Here is a 27,524-nt window from a genome sequence, read left to right on the forward strand (position 1 = left end):
TTGACAGGTGGACGGTCGACGTGTGGAAGGCCGACATGGTCATTAGGTCGGCATGGTGGTTAGGTCGATAGGTGGAAGGTTGACTGGGTCATTAGGTTGACCATGGGGGTTAGGTTGACAAGTGGATTAGGTTGACATGTGGATTAGGTCGACATGGTGGAAGGTCGACATGGTGGAAGGTCGACATGGTTAGGTCGACCATGGGGGTTAGGTTGACAGGTGGAGGGTTGACAGGGTCATTAGGTCGACATGGTGGAAGGTCGACATGGTCATTAGGATGACAGGTGGTTAGGTCGGCATGGTGGTTACGTAAAAGTTGACAGTCTCAAAATGGGAGTGAGGGATAACAGAATCCTGGGTAAAAACATCACATGGGTACAACACTGCAGTAAAACACAATGCTACATGGGTAGAGTAAAAAAAAAAAAAAAATGAAAGAAATCTAAATATATTCATATAGACAATAATAAACATACATAATGTATTTATAAGCAAAATGAAAATAAATGACATTGATTAATTAAAAAAACTACATAAATTAAATAATATTTTATGTTTTGTAGACTAGTCCCGACAGAAGAAATTGTCTAGTTCACTTTGTCTAAAGCCTGCCTGAAAACTGTAGAATCCATTTAGACAATCGGACACTGAATAGGCTAAATCAGATTAACATGGCTGAGTTTAGACAAAGTGAAACAAAAAGTCCAAATGACTCATTTAGACAGGCGAGGCAAACGAAAAGAGTTGACAGGTGAAATGCTTTAGACTGTCTAGAAAAAATGATAGTGAATACTACAATTCATCTAGACTTTTTTTTCAGGCGTAAAATATGCTGTTTTAGACAGAATGGACCTAACGACCAACAGTGAATACACCCCATAGTATAAAAAAAAAAACCCTGCAAATTTGGTCAAAAGTGTCTGATAATCTGTGTGATAATCTGGTATGTGCCAAACCCTAGTGGATCGTCAAATTTGCCGCAATTTTTCACCAGTCTAAAAATGAGTCCGAGAAGCTTCTGTGACTTTTCAAATGTAGACTCCTCCATCTTCTGTTGTACATAACAGAAGCCAGAATGGCCTATATATATATACTTATGTATAAATTAGCCGATTCGTGCACAGGGCCAATAAAATTCAAAACATTTTTTTACATTTTATTTGTTTACCAATGCTGGCTGGGCAACCAACTATCACACATGTGAATTAATTCTCTACAATCACATAATTAAGTTTTACTTAAATTAATTTTGAAAACGAATGTTTACATAATATTGATATTAAATTTTTAGGATAATTTTTCAGGAATCTGTTTAGTATGTTAACTCATTAATAATGAACATAATTACATAAAACACAATGTGTATGATTCATGTTTGTAAGCAAAACAAAAAAAACCACACACACAACTGGGTAAAACACATACAGATGTATTGTGATTCATCTTTGCAGGTGATGGCGTCGCCATCGCCATCACCTGCATCCCCGCCATCTGTATGCCGGAAGGGGACGCGCGTGCACGAGGTGCGCGCGCGTCCCCTTCCGACAGTGCTGCCCTCGGTCGCCCGGTGCCCACACCGGGCGACCGCACCCCCCCCGCAGCCTCCTCGGGTCCCCCCCAGCACTATCGAGCGGGAGGAGGACAGTATTGCGTCCGCCTCGCCGCCCGGATACTGAGACGCGCGTGCGTGGGGGACGCACGCGCGTCTCAGTCAGATGGAGCGCCCTGTTGCTGGCGGTTCGCCAGCAAAGATAAAACCGGCCCCATCTGTACACATGTTTAGATTTAGGTTGGTGATAATGTTTCCATGCAGGGCAAATACTGACTACTTCTGTACATGTAGCCCATGTTTAGACATCATTATGTGTATGCTACAATTTAGATTTCAGTTTGAACGTGCCTCACCCAAATAGATCACTCTCTACTAGAGATGTGCGGTTTTGGTTTTACCCGGATCTACTCGGTCCTTACAGCGGGATCTTATTGCCTATCCAAAACACGTGAAAGCCGATAACCAGAAAAATCCGAATTTACGATAATTTGATAAGAACCGAGTAAATCCGAACCTGCACATTGTTTTTCCCAGTTGCTGGTATTTCTTTTTGCTTTCCTTGCAAACATGACTACAGTTCAATGAGTATATAAAAAAAAAAAAAACACCTAAAAACTTTCAATGCAGTAACTTTTGTAATCCTGTTAATGTGCAATGTCCAAATAAAAAGTTTTGTAAAACTTTTTTTTAGAATTCAATAAATATAAAATCGGTGAGATATTAGTCTGAAACATGTAAGCAAACATGGAAAATAAAGTAATTTCAACATTCAGCTTGTGCGAATTTATCCTGCTTACCGTTACTATAGAAATCAGAATACCAAGAAGAATTACAGGCTTTATAACTAAAAGGTCATTAAAAGGGAGCTGAGGTGTTATAGAACATTATGCAATGCTAATCCGAAATTTCTCAGGCTGCAAACAAATTATCATCTGAAAACACAGACACGTAAATGATGAATATCATATTTACTGTGGTTGAATGTCAGTTTGCAGAGTTAACACAGCTTTTTAATTTTGCTTTGCTTATTAGCTGCATGTCATAATTTCGTTTCTGATGATAATGTCAAGTAATTTGCGGTGTGCTTTTCTGCACCTGGCGATTTGCAAGCTCCATTCTTATGCCCCACAGCTACACACTCAATGAGCTGCTCTAAACAAGATGATTTTAAAACTGATCATTTAATTGCAAAATGCATCGTCTCCAAATTATTCATGATCTTTTCTTAATTATGCATATATCCCTTGCAGTTGTTTGTAACCTGCATTTTTTTAATGCATGCAAGCAATTGTTTTATTAACTTTTGCATGTTCTAGGGTGCACCTCCGATACATATGCTATGTAGTCACAGCTAGAAAAACTGAATTTCTGGGCAATCTATATATGGGCAATGCTGTATATAGTATATGCAAAGTATAATGTGTACTGGTCAATGTAAAGATACACTCTGTGGGGGGTATTCAATCCTGGGTGCTATTTCCGACAGATGAAATGCTGGCATTTCCAACAGCATTTAAGGCGGAATTAAACAAAACAGATCCGCCTGCAATGGGATGTCAAATTTACACCGTTTTGCGACAATCCACGGCCGTTTTTGCCAACATGCACCCTTTTCGACAAGGGTCGACATGGAATTCAGTCTGTCAAATAACTATTGAGCTGGGCGAAAACGGCCTGGGATTCTGACTGTCAGGGTGTTCTGACAGTCAAAATCGTGGATTGAACACCGGCCTATGTCTATAGCATTACCCATGTTTGGGCCTAACATACTACTGCATACTGTAGCTACTGTCTCATGATTTAGTGAAAATTTAAAAAAGGTAACAGATTATTCAAGATAATCATTCAAAAAAGTTTAATTGCAAACATCCCGCTAACCTTAACAGCTAACTAGATGTTTACCTTTATTACTATAACTTTCAGCCTTGTTAAAGCAATTTTTCAATTGATTGTTATATTTTACAGCACATATGTTGTTTAAATGTGATTAAAAAAGGGCCTTATATAGTATTTGATTCCTTACGCTCAGGCAGTAAGAGGAAGGGTGGAGAGATAAGTAATGTTGTGCCACATAAAATGGATACTTTAACTCAGGAATTATACATAAAAAAAGAAAAACAAAATATTTGACTACATATATAATACAAACGGTGAGCTGTTTTTGTATTCCTAGCCATACAACATTTCCAAACAGATTATACAATATTCAAACCAGGCACTAAGGAATGTGAGAGCAGAGAGTATAATATACTGTATTTTAATTTCCTTATTGGCTCAGAATATAAACAGAAAATATTTTACTCATGTTATATAATTATTTATTTAACCAGATATGAGGTGTCTCAGACTATCATTGAATGACTTCTCCCCAGCACCAAAGACTATTTGCAGCTGTGGTAACTTCATTAACCAATGTGATGACCATAATTAAAGATACTAAAACAACATACAGATGTATCCACATACATCTAGCCTCCTTTTTGCGACTTTTTCCTTTTTCCTAAAATGCATCTTATTTAAAAAAAATTCATTAAACTTGATGCACAAGCATTTTCTGGTGATCAACTGTATTTTGTGTGTTACTGCTGCTGTACTATACTACTACTACATACTAAACGCTATGGTACAGCGCTCTCAGCATTTTAATGGAACAGGTTGCATGCAAAGACGCTCGACACAACCAAGCAACTCGGAGCTCACGCATTATGTATAAAGCGACTTGAAGTTTATAGAGTAAAGATGTATGTGGACACATCTGTATGTAGGATTGGAACTCATTGGAGTGTTTATGGCGTAGAGGTAGACTTGGGTCACTGCCTTTTGTTTTGACCTGTACACACATTGGAGTCCACCACTGAAACCCACTCCTTTGTTTGATACACAATGACATCCCAGTACCTCTTGGTTTGCTGTTTACTGCTGCTTGCATTGCCATCACCTTGATAAAGGTCTGCACCAGGACCGAAACATTAGCAGGCTATCATTTTGTTTGGATTAAACTCTGGACCTATACTTTCATGAGAAGACTGGTGAGTGCTGTTTTTTTTCTCTTTTGGGATCTCTGGGTATATAATTGGGAGTGCGGACTCATTACAGTACTCTCTAAATGGCACCCCAGCAGACGCCTGGGTTAAAGGTGAGAATGCACCTATCATGTGTCAGCAGTTGCCAGGCTCTTAAGAGACCAATTGTGTAAGACTTGCAGTGAAGTGGAGTCCCTTGGCGATGGGCTTCAAGCTTAAATGTATTACTCAATTCATGAACTAAAACCCCATTATTTAATTGGCCCCGGGCCTCACTGACTCTCGCACCCCCCCCCCCCAAGTCCATGCCCCTCACCAGGATACATCTATTGCATATCTGTACATGTCCTATATCTGTACTGTTTGTACTTGTCTAGCTACCTGGCTGGTGTAGTCACCAAGTGGTGCTGCGGATTAGCTACCTGGGTGCCGTACAGCTCAGCGAATATATGTTCCCACGTCCGTGTCCCTCATTAGGATAAGTCTAGACCAGCGGTAGCCAACTACGGTCCTCGAGAGCTACCAACAGTTCACATTTCCAGACAACCTAGCTGCTGCACCGGTGCATTCATTACTAGCTGAAACATTTTCAAAGATCCACAGGTGGAGCTAATTACTTCACATGTGATTCTGTGAGGAGATCTGCAAAACATTAACTGTTGGTAGCGCTCGAGGACTGGAGTTGGCTACCCCAGGTCTAGTGGATATCTGTACCTGTGATACATATCTGTACTTTCACTGTTTACTTGTCTCCACCCTGGCTGAAGCACAACAATCCAAATCTAATTCCTAGTATAAGCAAGAATACCAGACCAATAAAGCGAATTCTTTATTGGCCACTCTTTATCAACAAAAAACGAAAAAAAAAAAAAAAAACACCCCACGGTTTTCGGAATATTTTTGTTTTGGAATACACAGATATGGGAGGCCTGACCTGCGTGTGTGTGTGTGTGTGTGTGTGTGTGTATGTATATGTATATATATATATATATATATATTAATTACACACACACATACAGATTGCTGTTGGTTTTAAACTTGAATTTGCAGATAATTAAGCTCTCTGATTTAATTTGGAAAGTAACTTCTTGCACAGCTTTGAACATTATAAGATCAATATTTAGGTAATATGTTCAACTAAAAATATCTGCAGGGTGAAATAAAACACTTGTGTTCCTCCTATGGAAGAAACAGTTCATGTAAGTTCATCTCTCTAACGATTACACCATGTTTTATTTCCGTTTATTCTCAATAGACTGAATGACTCAATCTAGTGCAGTCAATTGCTTTGAATATTAGGAAGTTATTTTGGGAAGGCAAAAAACCACATTCATCCAGAGCCCTTGTACAGTATGCATCAACATGCTGAATATGTCATGTGTAATCTACAGTACTGTAGGATATTAAGAGGCGCTGCTTTGTGTTAAGTCATTTTAAAGAAAAGCAAATATATCATGCTCTCTTCAGGGTAGTTGTTCAGTTTGTAATCATAAAAAAAGGTACAACAATATGAAGCACTGGAGAGTAAAACCAACATAATATACAGTATTACTACAGGTCGGGTATCCCGTATCCGGGCATCCCGTATCCGAATTATTCCAAAAACCGTGTTTTTTTGGAATAATTCAAATTTTTTTTTGTTCCCCCCCCTAACCCTCTTTTAATACTTACCAAGTCCTCCGGCATCCATAGCAGGCCTTCAGCATCCTCTCCGGCGGTCCCAGGAGTGCTTTGCGTGAGTGCGCGCGCGCCGGTGACATCACCGGCGTGCCTGGGAACTTGCGCAAAGCAATCCTGGGACCGCTGGAGACGCCGGAGACAGTGCTGGTGGCCTGCCGTGGACGCCGGAGGACTCCATGAATGCCGAGGGACCATCGGGGACCCACCAGGGGCAGGTAAGTATGGCTAAAAAAAAAAAAATATTCCAAAAACCGGAATATTCCCTTATCCGGAATGCTCGTGGTCCCGAGCATTTCGGATAAGGGATACTCAACCTGCACTATATTAATATGCCCTGTAAGAAATAATTGCCATCATTATTTAATTTCTGCCTGATTTTAATGAACTGTATAAACGTGTTAAGATATGGAATAAACTTTATGATGATTTGATGTGTAGTTCATAACAGCTGTGCAGCCAAATTATTTCTACTCATCTCTGCTTTTGTTTACCATAAATGTTCTCTAACCTCTGTACAGATGTGTCCACATCCAGTACATCCATCTTTTTATCATAAAATACAGCAAGATGCATCCTTTACAATCCCAAAGACATAACTCTGTTATAAAGTCAAGGCTTTTCTATAAAGTTTGTGAGCTATTTGATCTTTAATATTGTTGCACTTATTGAAGGAGACTTGTCATGGCTGGAGACTATGTATATTCACATACACACAACTGTTTTCAATCATACAGGTGTGTGTGCGTGTGTGTGTGCACTTCTACAAATTTTAAAGCCATATTCAGAGTCAGTCGTATTTTAACAAGGATTTGCCAAACTACAACTGCCAGTGCAAGGCTAAAAAAAAAAAAAGTATTTTGCAAACGGGAGATATGAGAGTCCTGTACTCACCCCACTTTATGATTACTTACAGTAAGTATATCTAATGTGAATAGGTCTACTTTATTCTAGAATGCACCATAGTCCATATTTAATGTTTTTGTCTTTGTGTGTATGGGTTTTCACAAATAAATGACACGTCTTTGTGACCATTGTTTTTGCCATATGGGTCTTATTAAAACTGTTCAGACATTAATGGGACAGTGACTTCATCATAAAAAGCCAATGATGAGTTATAAGAGATTAATTAAACAACAGTATAATTTCCATATCATAAAGATCTATTGTTTCAGTACCGCTGTTTAAAGTACCTTTCCTCCCCCCCCCCCCCCCAAAAAAAAATTACGTTAAAAAATGTGGCATGGAAAATACATTATTTTTAATTTATTAAGAATCCCAGGATGAGTAGGAATTTTATCTGTTTAAACCAATATATTCAAGTTAATTTTACTCTTTTCTGTATAAAATAATCTTGCTGAGCAAATATATTTTTTTCAGCGCTGATTTTTATTTTTCCATTTATCTAAGAAGCATATGCATTTTATTGCTTATTCACTATTTTCATTTCTCATTTCCCTGAGTGGGATGCTCTTTAGTACAAATATTTAACATGTAAGAAAGATGGGCGGGGGAAGACTCTTGTGATTGAAATTGGTTTTCCCACAAGTTAACTTGTATGCATTAAATCCCATTCACTCACTGGAACTGTGAAAAGCTTATTGCCTTGGGCTGCAATGAATTCCAGTACATTGTGGGGTTTTAGCTATATAAGAATATCTCTGTGTGCGAAAAAGTATTATATATATATATATATATATATATATATATATATATATATATATACACACATACACACACATACATACATACATACATACATACACACACACATGTATGTTTGTGTGTAAAGTATCTGTAGTAATTTTGATTACAGTGGAAATATGTTTACAGCCGTTAATTTTTACAGAGATTAAAAACAACAACCTGTGGAATCCTTTCCAATGATTATAAAACAAATTAGTGTAATGTACTGTAAGCAATTTCAGGTGTTACACTCATATTTGTACCACCCAAAAGCATATATCCAATGCTTGAAGCTTTGGGAAAATAAGTGTTTATGGAAAAAAGGATTATATTTTAACATGTATTTATTTACATAAATCTGTACATACTGCATGTGAGGTTGAACACTTCTCAAGATTAGATGGGATGGGTATGTGCTCCTGGTTCTTGACTAGCAGACATCAGTGCAAACTTACCCCTGCTCTACGCTACTTAGGTGTAAAAGATACCAATCCAAACACGCATACACTGTGTACGTCTATGCGTTATGTGAATTCAGTCAAGTCACGCTCCACCCTTTGAGTGCCGACATCTCTGAGATGCAAAACAAAGCCACTAATAAATGCCAGCACTCACATTTGTTATATAAATCCAAAAATTTTGTGTTAAAAAACAGTTTCCACATATGGTAAACATCGCAGGTCATTAAGATGAATAAAAAGGTTTGCTTGGAAATTTCACACTTTTTTTTGGACAAATTCACTTGGCACTCAAAGGGTAAATAGTCCAGGTATAATTTAAACATTTTACCTGCATATTTCTTATTTATCATCCTCAAATACATACTCTTTTTAAATTAATTATTTTGGGTGTATATGTTGTAAGTCATCATGCAGCATATTGACTTTGACCATGTCAATATTCATCATGTCAACACTGTTGTATTGTTAACATAATTAGAATAATCCTAGTGATCTATAAGTCAAATAACCAGTACAGTGCGTCCGGCGCGTCCTGAGGTCTTCCGGATTTGACGGTGTGTGGATCCTGCGGTGCTTTAGTATGCACTGTATATAGATGTATAGCAAGAAGGTGTAGTGTAAATAAAACCTGCTTATTGCCACAATAATTAGTAAAAAATAACTGAAACATGCCTACTACATATCGGCAACACATGTTATTGGAGTATAAGTGGAAAAAGAATAGAGAATGTAGTTTAATCTAATACTTACTCATTAAATATCAGGTCTGGAGCAAAATACAGATATTGGCTGTTTGCATGCTTATAGGATCTCCAGCTCAAAGCAAATGATGACAGGCACATCCAGGAGTACTGAATTAAAGTAATTTGGTCCTCAAGAGGCAAGTTCCTAAATCCTGAAATGAATAAAAAATAATAACAATGAACAATATAATAGTATATCTATATACATGCATACAGTACATACACACATACATTATAAAAAACACAACAATGATTGGTGTCTTTTAACCAGTTCACTCCACATTATATAATGGAACCACAAGTCCCAGCTCGAATGCTGGTCATTGACAATACTTTTTTGAGCATGATTTATTTCATAAGCATTAAAAATCTTTAACTTTAGGTCAGTGTCTTCTCCTTTTCCCGAAATAACTCATTGTGTTGTATAAACATATGCAATATAAAAGTAATGCAGAGAGTGATTATTCAATAAAAATGTATTTGCAATCAGATAAAACGGATACATACGGACCACAAAGAATATCAACATCAGCAAATCAAATGATATGTTGATAGTCCTGCTTGTGTGGTATCACCTTGACAAATGTGTCCGAGACGAGCAAATTTTGAGTAAAAATCATCTGTGGGGGAACTGCAAAAGAAGTGGAGGGCAATTGGAGCTGAGACTTTGGAAAAACTGTTAGCTAGAATGCCCCGAGTGTGCGCTGCTGTGTGCACCACTAAGGGCAGGTTCTTTAATGAATGCAAAATGTAAGTAAATTATCTTTCCTATTGTTTGAAAGCCCTGTCAATGAATTCAAATGTGATTATTCCACGTCAATAGATATGAATTTATCACAAACTAGCTTTTTACTCGCGTCCATCCTTGGAAAAAAATAAAATCACAAAAATAAAAAAATTGAAACTAATGGGTGGTTATATATATATATATATATATATATATATATATATATATATATATATATATATTTATTTATTTATTTTTATTTTTTTCCAGGAGGTTGAAGAGTACGAATCAGCCAAGAGAGGGCACACTTCAATAGTCAGCAATAAAAGATTTATTGATACATCACCAATCATGATGGGGGTAGTGTAGTAGAGGGTAGTGTGCATTGCTGTTGAGCTGATGTTCTGATTTGATGCGGTCTTGATAAAGGACCTGATGGGGTCCGAAACTTCGACCAAATTCTCACTTGATTGGTGATGTATCAATAAATCTTTTATTGCTGACTATTGGAGTGTGCCCTCTCTTGGCTGATTCATTCTCTTCAGCCTCCTGGAACTATGGGCCTTATTTTGGTTCATTCTTTCTGACAAAATCCTTCTTAGATGGGCAAAACCATGTGCACTGCAGGTGGGGCAGATGTAACATGTGCAGGGAGAATTCGATTTGGGTGGGGTTTTACTTCAAAGTGAGATCTATATTTCAGTGTAAAAATAAAGCAGTCAGTATTTTCCCTGCACAGAAACAAAATTACTCACCCAAATCTAATTCTCTCTGCACATGTTACATCTGCCCCCCCTGCAGTGCACATGGTTTTGTCCATCTAAGAAGGATTTTGTCAGAAAGAATGAACCAAAATAAGGCCCTATGTTTGGTACACTAGTGGTACTTTGGTACACTATTTGGCACTCTGGATAAATTAGTAGTCAGCGCCCAGTGTGTCCTGTCCACAACATTGTATACAAGAACCTTTTGCAATCAGCAAAGAAAAGACGGCACTCCACGTTAGTTACAAATGAAAACTTTGTTAAAGAATTTCAGTGATACATTACAAATGACTCCATCATGTAGGAGTAATTTGTAATGTACTGTATCACTGAAAGTCTTTAACAAAGTTTTCATTTGTACCTACCGTGGAGTGCCGTCTTTTCTTAGCTGATTGCAAAAGGTATATTATATATATAGATATATATATATATATAGAGCTATATATATATATATATATATATATATATATATATAGATAGATAGATAGATAGAGAGAGAGAGAGAGAAAGAAAGAGATACACAGATGTAGCGCTGCTCATCTTTGCAGGGGCAGGCTGTGGATTTGACACGTGCCAGCCTTCGGAAGGGGACGCGCGTGTGCATCCTCTTACAACGGAGCTCCCCCCGCTGCCGGTCCCTGCCATGCCCCCCCCCCCAACCCTGCCCGTCTCCCTGAAGCGGAGACTAGCAGGGTTCCCACCCCCCACTGACGAGAAACTGGAACGCTCGCGCGTCCCAGTCAGATGTAGCGTCCACTCGCCAGCGGGGGTGGTCTGGCGAGCCACACTACATCTGTGCATATATATATATATATATATATATACACACATATACACACACATACATACATACATACACACACACACACACACACACACACACACAATTGCAGACGTGCGAAATAATTACTTTCACCATAATCATAGGACTCACATTAACAAAAGGCATCTAACAATCATCAAGTGTCATATCACCACTGGACCAACAGCCATTTAAGCCTTCCACCTTTCCCAAAGGTTTACAAATTTGGAGCTGTTGGGCCACTATTGATATATCACTTATGTTCGGATATGTATATTCTGTTTAAGCCTGGATTGGCAATGCTTAATTAAATGCACTCTATTTGAAATGAAGCATGGTGGGCTGGGTCTGATTTCTGAAAATACAGCCTACTGTACATAAAGAGAAAATAACGCAAAGACAACAGTCTGCAAGGAAAGGTCTGGCTTATCTGTGTCACATGAAGCATTATGGAAGGCGATTCAAATGCAAAATCATCCTATACAATGTACTTTATATTCTCATACATACATATATTTTATATGACACCTTCGACTTATAATAGCAATGTTCTAGAAGTTGTGTATGCAAGGAACTTGCACTTTTATTTCTTGATAACCAACTTAGAAATGAAGCGTTTGGAAGCCAACTGAAAAAAAACCATATATGAGATTTACCTGAAATAGATGAAAAATGCCTGATGGCTTGGCAGCATTGCGATAAAATGACCCGACATACAAGAAAAACAAGGCAATACTCAGCAATCCTGAACAGTAATGTTGCAATTGTTCCTGTTGCTCAGGGAGCAGAAAATGAATGTTTATTTAATGCCTCCCAACCTGACTGCTGCTAAATGTGTAAAACAGACATGACTCCAGCAAATTTATACAGTTTGTCTCGGCAAGGGTCTCTGATAGCAGAGAGGCATTTCCTATGGAAGAAACCACTCTCTATTAAAGGGAGAAATACAAGGAACAAAAAAAGGGTTAAAGTTCTATTATAGCCATGAAAATGCGATGATGGCAACATTATCTGTGCTTAATCCCCTTTAACTATCCTGTTACGGTATAGAATCTATACTATAGATGATAGACAATGTCTAGGTCGGCATTTACTAGGTCGATCACTAATGGTCTACAAAGACTAAGTGAACACCAAAAAAAAAAGGTTGACATGCCTAAGGTTGACACAAGCCGATGGTTGACATAGGCCAGGTTGATAGTCAAAAGGTGCAGTTTTCATGCCTTTTTTGGGGTCTAAGTAATCACACTGATGTGGACATCATATAGATATATATATATAGATCGATATATCTATATATATATATCTATATAGATATATCTATATAGATATATCTATATATATCTATAGATATATATCTATATATATAGATATATATAGATATATATCTATAGATATATATCTATATATATATATATAGATATATATCTATAGATATATATCTATAGATATATATCTATAGATATAGATCTATATAGATATATATATCTATATATATCTATATATATATATAGATATATATAAAATTGCTCTTAGATGTCGGATCAATAGACATTCACCTGAACGAACCGTGTCTGAATGTGGGATTACCCATTGAATCATATACTAATTTGTTTTTATTTAATCTTGTCTTTGTAAAAAATCTGAATAAATACAGTTTTTACACATAATTGTATGATCATTAATATACAAAAGTGGTGAAATATATAGAGCGCACTTCTATTTCTTCTTCTTTCCATCTTTCACCCTTTGTACCTTTATTAACAGCAAGGTACTGTAGAAGTGCAGCTCGCACATCAGCGCAGAAAAAGGACCACACCCCCACTTTCGAGATTATATATATCTATATCTATATATAGATATATTGTAGAAAACAGTATTGCACACCATTTTAACCATCAGCTGCGAAGAATATCATGAAAAGCTCATGTCAACCTTTTGATTGTCGACCATTAGTGGTCAACCTAAACCTTGTCTATCTACTGACTGCATAACAAACTAATCTATATATTTCATGAACTGCTGCTTATGAACTGGCTTACTATAGTACTTTCGCTGTATGCACAGGGCTATATATGTACATGAGGGCTACTTACTAAGACATGTCAAGGCCATACTTTCTATCGTAGTTCAACAGGGAAGGATAACCACTAATCTCCATGATTTCAAAGGATTGCAGCAGTAAATGAGCAATGTAAACCCTATAAAATATAATATCCCATGCTTGCCATTAAATACCCAGCATTATCTCTGTGATTACTGCATCACTTCATGAGACCTCCCAACACTGTCTCAGAGAGAAAAAGAAAGGGCTTGGCCATGCCACTCTGGGGGCCATTCTTGACAACGTACCTAATGCTTCTGCATTGTAAGGGTGCCTCAGCCATTAAAAAAAAATACAAACAAACTGCATTACCACATGCATTGGCACCAGTCTGACAGCTTGTCGGCGACATATTGATTAGGACACAACTTCCTGTAGTCGGGACATAGGTTCAAACGAGAACTGACTTGAAATAGTTTCAATCTCAAAATTTGACAGTAGGGATGTATGCACTAAAGTCTCTAGGTCTCCAGTAACTAGGTCGACAAGCATTAGGCCAACACCATTAGGTCGACATGCATCAAGGTGGACATGACTGAAGATCAACAGGTGTTAGGTCAACACAAGCATTAAGTCAGCATGGGGAAAGTCAACTGTGAAAAGGTCGACATGGGGCTTTTCACCTATTTTTGAGCAAACATGAGCCCACAGGTGGTATTTCATGCCCTACCATCCACTAGGGTGTGGTGGGAGAATGACATAGTGTGTTGAGCGCATTGTGTCCGAAGCAAGGCGTACATAGCGAGCCATGCGAGGGGCCGTGGTGCCACGTTTCAGTGTCCATGTTAACAGTGTTGAAATTTGGGACAAAAAACCTTTTGACTGTCGACCTTCAGTCATGTCGATCTAATGACCTAGTTACTGTCTATCCAATGATCCCATTCAGTTAGCTATTAATAACTGTATATTATAAGCATCATTAATAATGTAATATAATTTGATCTGCTATCGAGGCCACACCAGGAACTTATCTAGTAATCACATTGATTTCCTTCAAAGAAACAAGGATTAAAAAGGGTTGAGATTACCTGAAGGATAAAAAGGGGCAGACTAGATGGGCCAAATGGTTCTTATCTGCCGTTAAATTCTATGTTTCTATGTAACTTGTTGGTTCAATATTGTGTGTAGGCACTAACTGCTGACTTTTCTGCCCATCCCTCCAGGAGATAAGTACGGTTGCTCCACAAAATCATATGTGGCTGTGACTGTAACAATGCCTGGAAATTAAAGTGTAATGCTGCAAATTGCGCTATTAGAGAGCTGTGAGCATATTGCAAAGATAGCTCCAAGAAACCACAATAGGGGAGACATGATTACACACATCCAATTACTACACTTGGTTGTAGACATCGCTTCTTATGTGGGGTACACACCATGACGACCCGCTCATGATGCACATCGTGAGCGGGTTGTCAGTGTTTCTTCCGACCTGCTCATGATGACACGCGGGGGGGGCGACAACTTACTCACAATGTGCACGATCCGACGGCGACCCGCACCGGGGTGTATGGTCGTTCTTCAGATCCTACCTGCTGCAGGTAGGATCTGAATATTGACTGACCGACCCGAGGGACCGCGCATCAGATCGGTATCGGTCCACACCAGGACAGAAAATGGCCCAATCACCACACAATCTACATCCAATCAGTCGGAATTGGATCTAGATTGATGAGATCGGACCCTTGTCGTCCTGGTGTGTCCCCAGCATTAGATTGGCTGAGATTGCTCAAATAACCCAATATTTTTACAGACCAACACTACAGTTTTCATTCATAAATCTTTCATCAAGACTATCTAACCAAAAAGCCAAATTGCTGATAATGCAGTTAGTAATCACTAGTTGTTGAATCCAAAAAAAGCAAACAAGAGGCGAGTATGCCTTTATGATGATGTTTCCAGAGTGCTATTACTATTCTGCAATAGAGAAAAGTACAGTTACAGCCCCACATGTAGAGGTGATATTCTAAAAATGTAGGCTTTTCTATAATATTATTAAGCGTCCAAACCATTGGACTAAAGCTGGCCATACATCTACAGATTATCAGATCTGGCTGGTTGGAAGAAAAACCTGGTAATATCTGTATGACAGTTTGGCAGTTTTCCAGCATTTCAAAGCAAATGGTCAACTGTCATTTGCGCTCATCCATTACCAGATTTTTGTTCCAACCAGCCAGATCAGACAATAAATCTGTAGATGAATGGCTTTAGTCTTTTACAGAAAACCCAAACATTTTAAAGGTAGATATAGAAAATAGCATTATCCAGCAACAATTTAACAAAAATGAAAAATAATCACTTGGGCAGAAGAGAGATGCCCAGCTTCCCCGTGATACAGACTGGCAGTGGTTGGAAGAGATTTACAGGTCATAAAAGCACATTCATTTAAAAGAAAATAAAGCATTATTTTAATAACATTAATTATTTTAATACATTTTACGTGTGTTCTCCCACTATGTTATAGTAAAATAATTATGTAGTGTAATACTATAATAATATAGGGCAATATTCAATGCGGGCCGGCGAGGGGGTTTGTACGGCGAGGATGGCTTTTCCTCACTGAAATCAAGCCACTCTCACCATATTCAACACAAGGGAGAAATCCTCCCTGTGAGAAGACTGCAAGGATACCCTTAAACTACGAGGTTTGCCGCAAATGCAGCGAGTTCGCTGCATTTTGTGGCGAGCGGCACCGGTTTAATGGTCACACTCGTCGTTTCCACCTCGCTGAATGAAACCAGCAAGGTGGAAACAGAGAGTGAAGGGGAGAGAGCTGAAAACTCTGTCAGAGCATTGAATACGACAATTCATGATCAGAATTGTATGTAATCAATTTATATATTTTACAGGATATTTTCCTGTAATCAGGATATCATTTTCCTTAGTATAGTAATTTGAATATCCAGTCATCTATTAAAAAAAAAAAAATCTGTTTTCCAAGTAGAAAAAAACACTACCAAACAGTGAATTTTGTACCTGGAATCACTTTAGCCCATTTCACCACTTGTATCATCTGTTTTCCTGCCAAACGGTTGAGGCTGGACAAAAGGTGTTCCGCTGTATCTGGCTGAGCGGTGTCATACCCCGCATACACTACTTCAGGTTCAATGTTTTCAAGTATTACAGTTGCTGACAGGGAAAGTTCAGGGGATACAGCGGATATGATTGGAACGATAGTTGTGTTTGTGGATACAGAGGTCTCTTTTGATGCGGATTTGTATGTATTTTCCTCCTTCACACTTTGTGTTGGGGGCTGTTGATGTGGTGGTGGTGGTGGCTGCTGTTCTTCATGAACTCCTTTTAATTTTCCTAACTTTTTCGACTTTCGAGCTGAAAGGATAATATAAAAGGTAAAAATAAAACGCGGTTAGATGTGAAGTACAATGAACAGACCTAATCTTTGTAGACATAAAATATAACAATTATTTTTTCCATGGTCTGCAAATTATCACAGTTTTACTTATTTGTGATACAGTAATTAAAAAGCTACCATGGCAGTAAAAGTGTCTATCTTGCGTCACTAAAGAAAAGAGGACATGTGGCAGATTTGTAGTCTTTGGGATATTATTACATTTTATTTATAAGCTGCAACAAGTGGTTGGTAGCACCGCACATATAGCGCACATTAGAACAATACAGGGTACACGGAACTAAACATAACAGTAACTGAAGAACACAAACAGAACACAGGTTACAATTAGAAGCACAATTCTTAGTACGCAATACAGCTTAGATATAGGGAAGCAGAGGAGCAGTCTGCATGTTAATAGGGTCAGGTTGTCAGAGGTAGAAATGAATGAACACACGTAAGAAGAGATGCGTAATATATATATATATATATATATATATATATATATAAAAAACTTATTGAAACGTTGGCTGTTGATCATCAGGTGTATTGACGTTTTGTCAATACGTATCCTGACGATAGAGCCAAATAAAAGAGCAATGCAGCATTGATAAACAGAGACAGCATTGTCGTTGTTTTATTTGGATTAAGATGAGTGCTGCACCTACCTCTATATTTTATTACACACACACACACACACACTATATATATACATACATACACACACACACTAAACATCGGCACTCACCTTTCCTAGTTTTGGGGTGCCCTATGGCTTGTGACCACATTGTTTAAACAGACATTGTAGGGGCTCTGCACACACTAAATTAACTGATAATAAATAGTGGAGATTTGCTGCCTTTACCTACCTCTTATAATTGCAGCGGCACACAATGCAATAAAACAAATAAGCAGCTCAGTGTAACCAACATTTGAATGTTTGCTCATAACAATTTCATCAGAGTGCTGCCGCATTTGGAAGGGTTATGTATCTGACCTCTACACAGGGAATTATGAATGATGGGCGCTTGCTGTTCTATATCCTTGAACTACTATTGAGGAGTGCTTTGCATACAAACAACTATAGGGTATATACATACATGTCATTTGCTTGCAATGAGACGAGCCGCAGGGTCCTCTGGGCTGCTTTAATTGATTTGAAACTTTGGTAAAAATGATAACAAGCATTTCCCTGGTAGGCAATCACAGACAATCATATAGAACAGCTTAGTGGCATGTTTTCATTTCTCCTCTGTGAACTGCCATGTCTGCATGTCATTTTTAGAATGTGATCTTAATAGATTCAAATGAGTGTTCTTGAAAACTTTACAAGAACTAAGCGATGATGAATATTTGCCAAATTAAATTTTCAACGGTCAAAAAGTAATCGAGCAAATTCCATGTGACACTTCACTTCTAAAGAGGAACAAAGAATATTAGTTGCAGGGAAAGTGGTGTCTGTATTGGAGGAAATCCAGCCCACTGCCTATTTGAAAATCTGCTGCAGTGCTCAGGGACATTCATGTCTATTTCTCTCCTTTTAACTGTTCAATGGTGTAGTTTTAGAAAGGAACCCAATAGGGAAATGTTCCTGCTTTCTAGCCATTATATTTACTTTTCATTGTGATACTGAAGCTGAAAAAGGTGAAGCAGACTGTGACTTGACAGGATTCTTCTAAGTGACATAACTATGTGGCAGCTCATGTGCCTCATATGGGGCTTGGAAGTGACAAGGCTCCAAGCGATGCAAATCCATACATCTGGGGGAGGGCCGGAGCAGAGCAACAGCAACAGCAAAAGCAAAACTGAAAAGGTATGCAAGGCTTAAAGGGGATGATTCCGGAGTGATCGGTCCCCAGCATATGCGCGCTGGGGAGTGATAGTGTGGCTCTGCATATGCCTATGGCTGCTTATACGCATGTGTAGGGCGGCTGTGCGAATGCCTGTTATAGTCGCTGAGGTGTTCGCACAGGTAGGAGAGGGAGGGCAGGGGCCAGAGCAGAGGAACGGCTAGCGGTTTATTGGGGTCCCAATGAAAACGGTAGGCATTCCCTTGGAACACAGGTTGGCCGAAGCCTGCCTGGTCGGCAACCTTCGAATGACTTTTCTTCCCTTCGGCCACATTCGATTGGGTGTGTTTGCATACATCCCCTTGCATGTTACCGAGGGGATTCGGTGGCGGTGAGGGCCTGCGATTGTCCGGATGGCATTAAGCCACTGGTCAAAGCAGCAAACGGCCGCTGCTTAGTGGGTGTCAGTACTGAATCAGGCCTAAATGTGAAGAACCCAGTTTTCCAGGTAAGCAGCCTTGCACACACATATACACATATTACTCATTTTACAACTGAGGCAAGCTGGTGACATGCATAAGCTCTCCTTTATCAAGATAAACAAGCCCAGTATCTTATAAGCTCCATCCTATGGCTATAATATTCTATAATATGAAAATATTTTGTATGCAGGTTACCACCGAGTGGTCGAGAAATTTGAGAATGGCACACAGGAAATAATTTGCAGGTCTTGTCCTACCCACTTGATGGCAGAAACTTTATATTCCAGCACTAACCACTTCTTCACCTCTTAGCTACCTCCTGCATCTCCCACAAACAAGCAGGCAGGTAAGCACACTGTAGTCCGATACAAAGCACAGACCCATTTTGGGGTCTAGAAGACCCAACTGAGCATTCATTCCCCTTGAAACAAGAAAATGGCCAGCTTTCTCCAAAACAGATGTAGTCACCCACTATTTCAGGAGTCACACAGGAATCGGCAAGTATGCTTGAAAACCATCCATACATGAGTCATAAATGTTAGTTCCTCCCCTCCTTCCCTATTTCTTGGCCCTGTGACAATTTCAAGCATGTTGTGTTCACTATAATATTAATAATAAATATGAATATATGCAGATATGCTAACTTGTTTGTTCACATTATAAATGGGAATCTTAAAATGTATTTTGCCTTATATTCACCTGTTGTTTTTTTAAACACACACACACACACACACACACACACACACACAAAAGCCACACTTCCTGTCTTTACTTTAGATTTCACCAAACATATAGAAATGGACTTAAATACAGGAATATTGAAATGACTGCGATCTTGAAACGGTTACCTAGGTGACCAATAAGTGCATGACAAAGGCAGTTAGAATTCCATGCTGAAGGTCACATAAGATGGTACTAGTGCTAGTTTATGAAAAGACCTTAAGCCTCAGAGTACTAGTGCCATGCCGGAGATGTTTGTAAGAGACTTGCTCTCATTTCTCAATATTATTGTTTGTTAATGGAAGTCTACAATGTTGGCAGGGAACCAATTAAATATATATACAGGAAGCAAATACATGGAAAACTCATGCTTTGTTTATCTGCTAATGAAATGAACGACTCAATAACAAGGCCAAAACAAAATGAAAACATTTTCATTACTACAGAAACCATTACAATTAATATAAAATAATAGTACTCCCACATAAGCACACAGAACTAATTAGGTATTCATGTTAACTTCTATCCTTACATGAAAATGGTTCTTAAGTACCTCCAATCACTCTCAATTTAGACGAACATATGTTTAAGACTTTTGTGTTCACATATGATACCAGTTATAAAAAATGTAAAAACTGACCTTAAAAGATCTCTAAAAAACAGTTATAATGATACCTTAACATATATGGATGGCTGAGCTGACTGAGATCTGTCTGGGTGGTTCTCTAGCCAAGTGGCATTGAGTACCCTTAAAGAATACAGTCTAGGTTGCAGGGAACACTTGTTCTTACAGTTTGGCCTAGATGTCCACAAGCATTTTTTTTCCCCACTGTGGGGTCCGAGAGATGCAGGGACCTGTTACTGAGCAGGAGTCACGGTGGTGTGCCTCAAACCCTCCTAGTACCACCACTGAAGTAGTGCTTTTCCGAGGTTATGTGCACAAACAGATACAGGGAAATAGGTCTAATTACTACAATTATACACTTTAATAGTACGTATAGGCTTACAAACATGGCTAAATCACCTGCTACTCTGTGTAAATGAAAAATGTACAGTATGCTGCTGATAAGGACTTGTAAGGATCTGGTCTTAGAAGGGTGTAACTGTGTGGGCACTCCAGCAACAATTTTTAATGGTCCTCACCTTCTAGAGAGACACCTCTATGTAACAGTTAATATTCTGGCCAGTATTCAATGAGAAAAATTCGCTGTGATTTCTGGAGAGTTTGTGCTTTTCACGCGGTGGAGAGAGGTTTTTTTTCTCCAAAGGTGAGCCACCCTATTCAATGTGAAATATTCTCCGTCTTTCTAAGTGATTCTCGCCGTCTCTCTCCGTGTAGAAATTCTCCATCTTTTGATGGAGAGCAGGAATGTGAACTTTTAAACTAAAAGGGTGTTTTTTTTTAATTTTGGTGTCAAAAAATCAGGTTTTTTTTTCTGTGAAGGGCCATGTTATTTTTATTCATGTGCCTATAGCACATGAATATATATTTAATTTAAAAAAAAATATTTTTTTACAATTTTTTTTTTTTTTTTACACAGTGCAGCCAGCAGGGGGCCGGAGCGCTCGAGCCGCTCATTAGATATTCATATATTCACTGCACCCGAAGCACGTTCGGGTACAGTGAATACTGGGTCCCCCGCTGGCTATAGGGGGGGCAGCCTGTGCTGCCTGGGTCCCGGGGAGCCCTGCTCCCCTCCCCATATCCCCTGCAGCAGCCAAGAGAGACTTTAATCTCTCTTGGCTGCTACGTCCCCCGGCTCCCTGACAGCTCCCTGCCGCGGACGCTCGTCCGCTGCAGGGGTTAAGACTCGCCGCGAGTGGCGGCGAGTCTTTAACACGTTGAATAGTGGGAGCAGGAGGCTCCGGAACACGGAGAGTGCATGGCGAGAGAAAAAATCTCTCGCCATGCACGGAGAACATTTCTCATTGAATACTGGCCTATGTCTTGGATAATTTTATGACGAATAGTAGTGCCCACTTTCAAGTTCTGTCACAGTATAGGTCTTCCAATACACATTATGCACTACACCCAAATTCACATTATGACATAGTGTCTCCTGTTCATATTATGACACATTACTGTGCCCCTGTTCATATAAAATGTAGCATTATAATGCCTTTCATTGTGTGGATAGCATGCTCCTGCTATGCCTTAAGGTGCCCCACACAATATTGTAACGTGTATGGGCACCTTTAGACGAATGGGATCCGGTGTGCACATGCATCTGGCTCCAATAAACTTAATTGGGACCCTGCTCTGATGCAAATGCTTGCGACAGGCCATGCTGTGTTGGCATAGCGTTTTCACTACAGAAAGCAGCTAAAAGCAGCAAGATTGTAGTGGGACACATCTGTATATTGTAGTACCCCAAAGTGTATAAGGGTCCCTATAAAACACGCAATGGTGAAAATTATATGTAACAAATGTGAAGTTGACAGTGAAGGTGGACTTCTCTCTGCACCTACAGTATGGCAGCTGCACCCTTGATCTTACCTACAATGTTAGTGTTCCCGCTAGGCTGTTTTAGCGGGGCGATGCGCCCTGCCTGATTTTTACAGGGCAAAATGCGCCCTGCCCTGCTAGCAGCGTCCCGCTAAAACAGCGTGGTGCCTGCCCTGGCTGTGTGCACGGGGAGCGCAGCGCCGCCTTAGACGGCGATTCCCAGCACTTCCCCGGCAGCACGGTAACTTCGGCGGTGCCGGGCCCACCTCCTTTAGTGATGGCGCCGGCCGGGCCCGCCCCTTTTAGCGATGTCGCGGCCTGGGCACGCCCCTTTTCGTGACGTCGCTGCCCGGGACCGCCCACAATTGTGACGTCGTGGGCCCGGTCTGCCCCCCTTGCGCTGCCCCCATGCAGCGGCACCCTGCCCGCCCTCATTTCTAGAGGGAACACTACAATGTGTCATGGGTTTCAGGCATTACCGGTTCTAAAACAGATTCCTCGTCAGGAACCCTTGTGGGTGGACTTTGCTTAGATTTATTTATCTATCTATCGATCAATAAAACATTGCCAGGTCCGCAGAGTGATAGGTTAACATCCATTTGCCAGGTGATAGTTTCATACTAATCCATTACAAAAAAAATAAAAAATTATTCTGTTGACTAGTATTGTAACTAGTTAGATGGAGAAGCTAACATTGGTGAAAATTGCTACCTGCAATAGCAGTGTTATAAATGGCAGTAAAACCTCAAAGTTTAGGGCAAGCCCCATCACAGGTTTATAGTGCTTTGATTAATATGCCCTAATGCAGGGATGGGGAACCTTCCACCCTAAAGTGGTGGTTGAACTACACATCCCAGCATGCCCTGCTACATTTTTGCTATTTGGCCATGCTAAAACTGTTGCAGGGCATGCTGGGATGTGTAGTTCAACAACCGCTGGAGGGCCGAAGGTTCCCCTTCCCTGCCCTAATGTTACTTTCATGAAGCGGTTACCCCTTTGATCCACTACTTTTCTTAAGTATACTTAATCCTTTGAGTGCCAAGTGAATTTGTCAAAATAGGTATGAAAATTGGCAAGCAAACCTTTTTATACATCATAATGACCTGTAATGTTTACCTTATATAGCAGTGTTTTTCAACCACTGTGCCGTGGCACACTAGTGTGCCTTGAGCTGTTCTCAAGTGTGCCCCCAGATCTAAAGATGCCCAAACCAGTTTACAGCCACCACCAGATCAACTGTTAATTACTGGTCTCTCCTTTTCATGTATGGGGCCAATATATTTTATTTTTGTTACCTGTGGGGACCAGTGTGATCGTTTTTTTTATATGGGGGCCAATAGGGTAGTTTCTTTTCTATGGGGGCAAATGTGTTTTGCCCTGTGGGAATCTCATGGTGTGCCTTTGCCATTTTAAAATCTTATTTAGTGTGCCGTAAGGTAAAGAAACACTGTTCTATAGGAAATATAACCTAATTTTTTTTTTTTTATGTAACATGTGGGAGCGATGTTAGCTTTTTTTAATAGATATTTTGCGCATTGCTCACAGAGATGTTGGCACTCAAAGGGTTACTGTTCCATTGGAATTATTCTTAGAGCATTCATGCATGAGAAGTTGTACAATATGACCAACCCACGTTTCCAGTTTTACCATTATGAACACAGCCGATTTGGAAAACAGGTTACCTTTTCAGTCTAGCAGGCATTTCTGACTTCATATTTTAAGAAATACATATTGAGTATGATGTGACATTCCTATAGAAACTCAATAAGAGACCAAGTTTTGTGACATTTATTTAAGGCAAGCTTTTTGACCTATTAAGTCCTCTCGTTGAGCTGGAGAATGCCAACTTTATTTCCTGACCTTATCAGAGCCATAGAGATATTTGTGTGAAAACTTTCATGATATATACAGTAAGAAAATAATTTCTCAATATAACCATCTTACTTCCTGTCTGTAAGAATAATGAAAAACACAATAGGAGGCCAGAAACAATCAAACATGTAAAACAAGTTATAATATCCTTCACTTAAATGTAGTCTATTCTGTCGGTATTCAGTTATGTTGTTTTTCGATATTGCCTTAAGTGGACCATGGAAGTAAAAATGTTCATCTCATAGTTGAAATGTACAGTTTATAATACATTACTTTTAGATTGTTCTGACCTCCGTGCAGACTTATTGGTAAACAAAAAAGCACTGGAGAGATACGCTGGCTGCTTTATATGACGGATATCTGGCAACTACCATGATTTATATTGAAGTGCTCATCCAGCATCCTTAAGTTATCACAGATATCTACAAACTTAGAAAAGTAGTTAACAAAAAGTTTGGACATTAAGATGAACAAAATAATAAAGCAGTACTAAAAAAAATGTATGACAAAAGCAGTGAGAATACAAAAAATTATCTTTAAAAATTGAAGGGACCAATAGTTGTGTGTAGGGAGGCCAATCCCGGACCATTTTTTGAATCCTGGGATTGAAAAAGCGGTCAATCCAGGGATTCCCAGATTGGAATCCTGAGTGCTTAGAAGCAGTCCTTTTGTGGCTTACCGGACGAGGCGGGAGATCAGCAGACAAGTGGAATGAGAAGGGGATGTGCGGCTAGATACCGTGCAGGCGGGGACCTGTAGAAGCAGCGATGGGGCGGCCAGTGTGTGCCTGTGCAGCGTGACCTCTATCATCATGCTGCACAGCTGCACAGCATGTCTTCTGGGCAACTGTTGAGCCGAGCTCTGCTCAAACCCCAGCCAAAATGTCCCAAATCCGGGGATCCCGCCGATCCCATGATTGGTATCTCAAGTTGTGTCTGAACTGTTTCCAAGCCCAGATGTTAAAATTAATCTAACAGTATAAAAGTGACTAAACAGTAGCAGTTGTTTGTGTACTTTAAATTAATATCGTAGATGGACTATAATAATAGTTTAACTATAGACATCACTGGCTGTTTAATATTCAAGTAATGTAATTATCTTTAATAACAGAAATGATGGAATGTTGAATATATGTTTTATAACCAAAGAACTGCAAATAAGTCTAAAAAAAGCCTGCTCAATTGTGAATCAGCACAACCTTCTTTTTTGTGACAGACGGAATTATCTCCTTGGGCTGCGCTTGGTTGATTGCATAGGACAGACCATATGGTGTCTATCTCTCAGTCATGTGCACAGAGCCAGGCCTTTGGGAAGGATGTTTTGAATTTAAAGAACCAGCCACTTCATTATCTATGCTGCAGCTCAAATACTACTTAACCTATAACCACAATAGTAAGGCTTTTTGTATGCATTAATAATACTTTATTTTATAATTGGTTCACAGAAATACGGTTACCATTAAGATGGCGGGTCACTGAGAATATCAGAAAATTGTGAAATTAAAGCTCAACACTCAATGACCTTAGTCATGTTGTGTGTGAAATAACCTTAGACCAAAACATGAGAAATAGTAATAATTTGGTGATTGGAGGTGGCACTCAGAAATAGCAGTTCAGCAAACAAAATGGCTGTCTCTACTTTACAGTTAAAGTGGGAACACAAACTGTAAAGAACAAGTATAAATCCACACATTGCCCAGAACATTTGAATTGGAAAACATGGGGCAGATTTACAAAATACTGGAAAGTGATAACATGGAGGGAGATAAACTACCAACCAATCAGCTCATATCAGTCATTTTTAAAACACAGCCTATATCATGGCAGGAGCTGATTGGCTGGTAGTTTTGTTTATCTAATTTTTAACCAGTAGAAGGCTTAGTACATCTTCCCCAAAAAGGAACTGGACATATTTTTCTACACTGCAGGAACAGAAGTCAACTGGATTCTGCCTTCACCGGTCGCAGCCACCCACAGCCAATAGCCCTCTCCTGCACCAGACCGCAAAAGTGCACAGAATTTTGTCATCGTAGCCCTGCACTTTAAAAGGATGTTAATCTGGGCATTGTATAACAGTGGTATAGCCACGATCAAGCATTAACACCCCCACACCGCCTTCCTTGAATGAAGCCACAGGCAATCTTGCACCAATCGGAAGTATGTTTTAGTGCCATTTCAATGGCATGTATAGAACATTTGTAGTGAACTTATCCATATTTGTTACAACTGAATATAAGGAAGTTCTTGTCTTGGTTGCAACAGTAAAATGCCTAACTAGGCTTTTTTTAGGTAGAAAAAATATCTGCTATATCATCAAAAACAATTTAGTTGTCACATATGGGACAAGCCAAATCCACCACCATTTTATAAAGCAAGGTTCAACTCAATTACCCAAAACTCCAAATTAGCAGGGCAGTCTAGCTGGTGTGGTTGCACCATATCATTTGGGCATGTCTCTTGTCATAATTCACACATGGAAAAAAATTGATAGGTTATGTAATTCTTGAATAAAGCTCTAACACTATTTGTCTTTTAATTACTGGTATTTTACCATCACATACTGTACCTCCTAACATTGAAGATCAGCCACATCATGACATGAAGGTTTATGTGGCTAGTGATAAAAAAAACCAGAACCTTAAGTGTTCCCCTGATCTACTCTAACCACCCTACCACTGATGTGTACACCAATGTTCTGCTGTTTTTACCTTGCTTACTAACCCCCAACCTTATTATTGTTTCAGCATAATTCTATTCAGCAGCTCAATTTAGAAAACAAAGAACCCAAGTCCATGCAACATTGTAAATGAACAATTTCCTACCCCACACACACACTAGATTTCACTTTGCCACAAGATAATCAACCTACCAGTACTGTACAGTATAGTAGTTAGATTAAGGAAACTGGAGCATCTGGAGGAAACCCAAGCAAACACAAGGAGAACATGTGGCCTCATCACCAGGGGCGAATTTAGGGGTCAGCCCCCCCCCCCCCATTTTAATGTAATCATATATGTATATACATTGTTATTTATATATTTCATTAAAATTTAACTGTAGCCCACCTTAATATTTTTTAAGCACTCTGGACTGCTCACTGTACGGAGGACCCGGAAGGAGGCACTTATTAGTACAGTGATTAGCACAGTGTCTCTGTCAGTCTCTCTCTGGCTCACACACTGTGACTGACTGAGCGCAGGGAGGATCTGCGTGCTGCTCATCTCAGCTGCTGGATACACAGCAGCCAATAGACTGTGTGTGTGTGTGTAGAGTAGCCAATGGGCGGGAGCCGGCAGCAGTGAGCCTGAGCTATTTCCGGACGCGCAGGGG

The 27,524-nt window shown here is 39.4% G+C and overlaps 1 protein-coding gene across 3 annotated transcripts in view; it reads right to left on the reverse strand.

The window, feature by feature from the left end:
• NR3C2 (nuclear receptor subfamily 3 group C member 2) overlaps positions 1-27,524 on the reverse strand; it is a 288,702-nt gene that overhangs the window by 35,801 nt on the left and 225,377 nt on the right. For all 3 annotated transcript variants that reach the window (XM_083171448.1, XM_083171434.1, XM_083171441.1), the window contains exons 5-6: positions 16,513-16,866; positions 9,150-9,294 (exon numbers count right to left, since the gene is read on the reverse strand). In XM_083171448.1, coding sequence (XP_083027574.1) covers positions 9,150-9,294; positions 16,513-16,866 — 499 coding nt within the window. The remainder of the gene's footprint in view (positions 1-9,149; positions 9,295-16,512; positions 16,867-27,524) is intronic.

The sequence above is a fragment of the Crinia signifera genome, chromosome 1 (genome assembly GCF_055691185.1).
Source record: "Crinia signifera chromosome 1, ASM5569118v1, whole genome shotgun sequence".
NCBI lineage: Eukaryota > Metazoa > Chordata > Amphibia > Anura > Myobatrachidae > Crinia > Crinia signifera.